The sequence below is a fragment of the Rhagoletis pomonella genome, unplaced genomic scaffold (genome assembly GCF_013731165.1).
Source record: "Rhagoletis pomonella isolate Grant_MI unplaced genomic scaffold, Rhpom_1.0 Rhpom_scaffold_00007, whole genome shotgun sequence".
Classification (NCBI taxonomy): domain Eukaryota; kingdom Metazoa; phylum Arthropoda; class Insecta; order Diptera; family Tephritidae; genus Rhagoletis; species Rhagoletis pomonella.
In genome coordinates this window covers 42,070,499-42,076,110 of record NW_023458561.1, presented here as the reverse complement: position 1 = coordinate 42,076,110, position 5,612 = coordinate 42,070,499, and the positions used below count along the sequence as shown (strand labels likewise).

The window sequence follows — 5,612 nt, the reverse complement described above, 5'->3', positions numbered from 1 at the left end:
GATAGTAGTTACGCCTACAGTAAGGCACACACACACACACACACACACACAAACACACGCACACATGTGCCAAGCCGCGCATCCTTGCGGGAGAATTTCCTTTTTGCTCGCCACTGTGCCTGTGTGTGTCTGTGTGAATGTAAATGTTAAGCGGATAAAAGACGCGTTATAAAGCAAAAGCCAATGACTGTTGTGGAATTCCGGTTTGCCGTTGGTGCCGTTGGCAGCAAGCAACTCCCTTTTCGTCGCTTAATCCGGCATAATAATGACAAAATTAATTTCAATTCAGTCAACGTTTACGCCGGAAATGAGGAAAACTTTCGGTTTCGAAAATTTATTTGCATTTTAGTATTGTTGCGATGGCTTTTCATGGCAGTTGTTTTCCACGTAATTAAAAGCCAGGCGGCGGGTAATTGAATTTGTTACTTGTGCTACGATTCGGCGGAAATCAAAAAGTTGAGCCGGTTAAAAGCATGCAGGCATGAGTTACGAGTACATACATATGTACTAAAATCACTTATGGAAATTACCTGAAAATGTGAAGTTTATTTTACCCAAATAAAGGTATACGAAAAGAATGGCGCAATGGGAAATAAAACGTATTTATTTGAATTTAAAATTTTAAAGAACTGGCAACCCTATTCAAAAACCTAAAAAAATACAATATAATAAGCGATCCGTCTGCCAAATTTCATCTAAATCCCCCCTGCCGCTCCTCAGTGCACAAAAGTCTCGCATGGTTCGGTTTCTCTAGTTTCAAATCACCCTCTACCGACAAAAAGAGTTTTAACTTCAAAAAAAGAAAACGTTATTTCAGATCTGCGGGTTAAGCTCTTTAATTTAACATTAATTTTAGGATATTTTAACGATCTGTTCACAAAAAATGCCTTCGCGTATTATATATACACACAGTTACATAGATAGGAATTTTCGAATAGGTGGCAACCCTAATCAACTGCATTTGCAAACTAAAGCTTTCATAATACTCTTTCACTGGATACTCATATTTAAATATATCATGTGCATATCACATATAAAAGTTAATTAAACTCGACTTTTCAAACAGGTGGCAACCCTTTTCAAAAGTATTTCTAAGCCTAAATCTTCATAAAACTCTTACGTTTGACATTTTTATATTCAAATTAAATTTATTGATGAACTAAGTTGAATTTAATTTTTCAAATACGTGGCAACCTTTCTGAATACAGTTCAGAAATAAATCGTTTCCAAACCCATTTCTATTGATACCCATCTTATAATAATAATTAATTTTACTTAATAAATATTTGGAATTTAACTTTTTAATCTTCATATAAAACTTTATGAGTAGCGTTAATTTCTTCATGATCCAACCCCAATTAGAATTGGACTATAGAAATCGGTTGACGTGGTCCAAAGTTATGCGGTAACATACCAAAAGAAAAAAAAAACATTCCGACGAATTGATAACTTCCTCCTTTTTTTTAGGGCGGTTAAAAAGAGAAAAATTAATGAGCTAAATTGTTATACATTTTTCATTTAGTATATTTTAACATTTCTAATAAAATTAACATTACAAAAAATCTCTTTTCTCTCTGTTGCCGGCTCGGTCACGGTTGCCACTTTGGTAAAATCTTAAAAAAATTGGCGACTTTTATTCTTTTTGGTAACTCCGGATTTCATATGGCAACTTTGAGACTAAGTGTCTAAAAACCTTAAAATATTTATTTTACAATATCTGCTGCAAAGTTACTAAGACGTAGCAAAGTTCTTACGGAATGAATTTCTTTTGGATGATACATACAAAATTGTGAGTTCACTGGAGTGAGCGGCAGTAATTGGCGACGAAGGCTTTCTTCCACTACAAATTTGCCAACGAGTTTTTAAGCTTCTCTACTTCTCTGCTGCAGTGGACGTCGCAAGTATTTATTGCCTTCTTATCTTGCCCCTTCCATTGCATCTCTTCGGTGGCTGTGAGGTTTGCATTTGTTCTAGTTGGGATATTAACCGGCCGGTCCGAGGCACCTTCTCGGAGAGGGAATTTAAGTGGCTCGTCTCAAACCTTGCGTACAGTCAAATTCTGTGGCTTGGAAATGGTAAGGGTACATTAACAATGCGAGCCGTTTGTTCCCAGACAGGCACTTACTTGCAGCCGCATCTGAAGGTAAGCAGACGCTTCAGTCTTTGGTGGGCCCTTAAATGTTCGGTCAGAGTAGCTCTACTCGAATTAGTGGCCGTATGTCGCACATGGGCTTCTCACGTTGCCCAGGTTGCACAAAAGCGGTTGTAGGAGTACGAATTGAGTATAGTTGGGTAACTGTAAGTGAATATCCAGATGCTCCACTATACTCTATTGTTAAATTTAAGTGCTTAAACTAGTAAAAAAGTAACCAGATCAAAGATGGGCTCACCCACCCCTTGCCTGCAGCTATAGCTAAATAAAGACACACAATTATAAGATTTTTCTTTGATACAGCACAATACATACCTAAACGACCACCCAAGTAAGCTGGGTTTTTAAGTATATAATTATAAACATATCGAGCCCTAACCGCCAAATTAACGTAAGCGATATTTTTTTCAAAATTTTATTTTTGATGCAGAAATGCATCTAGATTCTCTAGGAATATTTCTGCATCAAAAAGAAGATTTTGAAAAAAATATCTCTTACGTTATTTTGGCGGTTAGGGCTCGATATTTTGGTCAGATTTATATATTGAATTCTTCATATGTGTATAATTTCTTTGTTGTTGTTGTTTTTTTTCTTTTTAGATATAATCATCGCATACAAGTACTCGATCCACAAGGACGCTTTTTGCGCGCATTTGGCTCACAGGGCACCACCGATGGCAAATTCAATTATCCCTGGGGCATAGCAACCGATTCATTGGGTTTCATTTATGTTTGTGACAAAGAAAACCATCGTGTGCAGGTGAGTAAATAGGCTTATTGCTTGCGTACATATTTGTACAAGCTTAAGTAAATATTTAAGTAAACACTTAATGCCAACATACGAGTATACACCTATGCATACAAATGAAAAATTTGAGATTTAAACGAATTTGCATATAAAATACTCTTACAAACGCTTTTACGTTTATGTGGGTTAACACAGTTTATCTGAAATAATAGTAATTGAAAAAAAAAAAAAATTACATTTTATTAAATTTCGAGCGAAATCCGAAGATTTAAAATTAATTTCAAATTCTATGCTTTCACACTCTTACTCATACAATTTCCAATTGTATTGTGTATATGTAAATATTTGCAATTAATCACTGCAACTGTCTTCTTGTTACACATCATTGCAGCCTGCCTTTTTCGTTTGATTGGTAGGATTGTCGTTTGGTTTCTTACTTGACAGTCCATTTGGCTATGCCAATTCAATCGCTGCCAATCAATCCTTTCAGTAGGCAATCGAATAAAGTAAAAGATGGGCTGCTACGGTTATCAATGGCTAGAGCAGCAATGAAAAGTAGGGATTACAAAAGGAAGCAATGAGTAAAATATCTGTGGTTTTTCTCTTATTTTTCATTTCTTTGCAAATTTTTGCAAAGTGATATAAATACATACGTATTTATATACATTAGGGTGGGTCAATATTTTTTTACTAAAATCAATTTTGCGTTTGCCAAATCGCGAAAATAGGTTTGGAAGGAAATGTAAAAATTTCAATGTTGCGCCCTCTGGTGGAAGTTTTATGAAAAAGATAAGTGCAGAAATGGATTCCCCATAACGGAGAACTCTATGAAGCATGTTTTTACACAAATTGAGGCACTTATTCATGGCACTACTGCAAAATGCTAAGAAATCTATTTTCGAAATTTGGCAAACTCCAAATTGATTTTAGACCCATGGTTTCTTCGGCAAATTTGCTTAGAATTACATGTAGAATTTTTCTGTGCTCTACGCGCATATTCGAAAAAATCTCCCATACTAATTGACCCGCCCTAATGTACATACAATTGTGGTAGCACAAATGCATACACACATACGTGTACTTTTGTTAATCTTTCACTCCCTTCTCAACATTTAAAATCTCCTGGATTTTACATTAATTTCGCATCCCTAAGCGGTACGAAAGTGTTACATAACTACCGAAGTGTATTTTCCAGTTGGAAAACAGCTCTTATTTCCTACTGTTTGTTGAAGGCATTGATTGCTGCACTGCGTTTCATGGCTTTTTCGTACTAAATATTATAGTGAATTTGCAGTCTCTTACCTCAAATACTGCTGGGTAGTGCGTACATACATATATACATACATACATACATCTACATACTAATGCTTTTTTCTACTATACGACGTGGCGTATACGTAACCGACATCATACAGCCATTGCATTCTCTCTAAACAACTTTCTTCTTACAGGTGTTTCAATCTGACGGCACCTTCGTTGGTAAATTTGGAAAACTCGGTCCCTTGGAAGGAGAACTAGAACATCCACACTACATCGCTGTTTCGAATACGAATCGTGTTATTGTATCCGATTCCAATAATCATCGAATTCAGGTGAGGAAATATTTAATTCAAGTATTAAGAGAAACTTAACATTTACAAAAAAAACATATCGCTAGCTAAGAGTGAAAAGTGTTTTGAAAAAATTTGAAATTTTTTTAGTGTAAAATGTCCCTAATCTTGTTTGTAGGTTTGTGCCATTGGAAATGTATTTTTCTAATTACCTCTCTCCTTTAAGAAGTGCCACCAGTAATTAACAGCAAGCGCGTTCAAGTAATTCTGCTCTTCATCATACCATTTTGTTTTTGGACAGCCTTGGAGGAAAGATATTTTCACCGGAGTAACAGCACTCCTAAATACTTAGGAATTCACCAAGTTTTATTTTTATGTATTTGGATAAATAATTGTTCTTTTGAATCAAAGCTATAGCTAAAAAAGCTTCTCATTTCTGTTCGACATCATTTCCGTAGCAATAATGAGACTTAAGAACAACAAAACCTCTCGAAGGAATATCGACTAAGCTCTTCAAAGCCGGCGGCAAAGAGCTCATAGGGCACATAATTTGATGAATACATGCCGCGAAATCAGAATTTCAGTTTACGTTGCTAAATTCGAAAGAAGGCAGATCCTGCTGTTAGAGACAATTACAGTGGGATAAGACTTCCCAACATTAATTATATGACGCTATCAACGATATTGTACGAAAGACTTAGTTTCGTAGTAAACCAACTAATTGCATCTTATCGATTGGATCTTTTGGGCAAAAGTGGTTCAACGGAGTACCTTCTGGCAATACACAAAGGGTTTCCCTCATATTGTGCCACGTATAACAGTTAACTAATGGCGATTTCGTTTCTACAAAGAATGTTGCCTTATCATCGCAAAATGTGGAGCCCAACGCGTCCTGTATCCGTAGTAGTACACGGAACATGGGAGGACGCTCAAAAGAGCCAGATATAATCCAATAGATGTTTTTCTGAACAGCCTAAGGTAGGAGTGACTTCTTAAGGATTAGTTGAATAGATATAGCTCCTAGAAAGTATGTTAGTATGCCCTAATAACAACAATAATGAAATGTACAGGTTTAAGTTAATAAAGTGGTAGCCGGGTTTTAAATAAAACACCTTCTCCTTTCGCTGCTCAAATTGGAATGTCCTCTTTTATTCTTTTCTTTT

At 35.9% G+C, this 5,612-nt stretch overlaps 1 protein-coding gene across 1 annotated transcript in view; it reads left to right on the top strand.

Moving 5' to 3' along the window:
• The window catches only part of LOC118743834 (RING finger protein nhl-1-like), an 8,053-nt gene extending 2,648 nt beyond the window's left edge, over positions 1–5,405 (top strand). The window contains exons 2-4 of the mRNA XM_036476598.1: positions 2,752–2,911; positions 4,351–4,491; positions 5,271–5,405. Coding sequence (XP_036332491.1) covers positions 2,752–2,911; positions 4,351–4,491; positions 5,271–5,405 — 436 coding nt within the window. The remainder of the gene's footprint in view (positions 1–2,751; positions 2,912–4,350; positions 4,492–5,270) is intronic.
• The last annotated feature ends 207 nt before the right edge of the window (positions 5,406–5,612 follow it).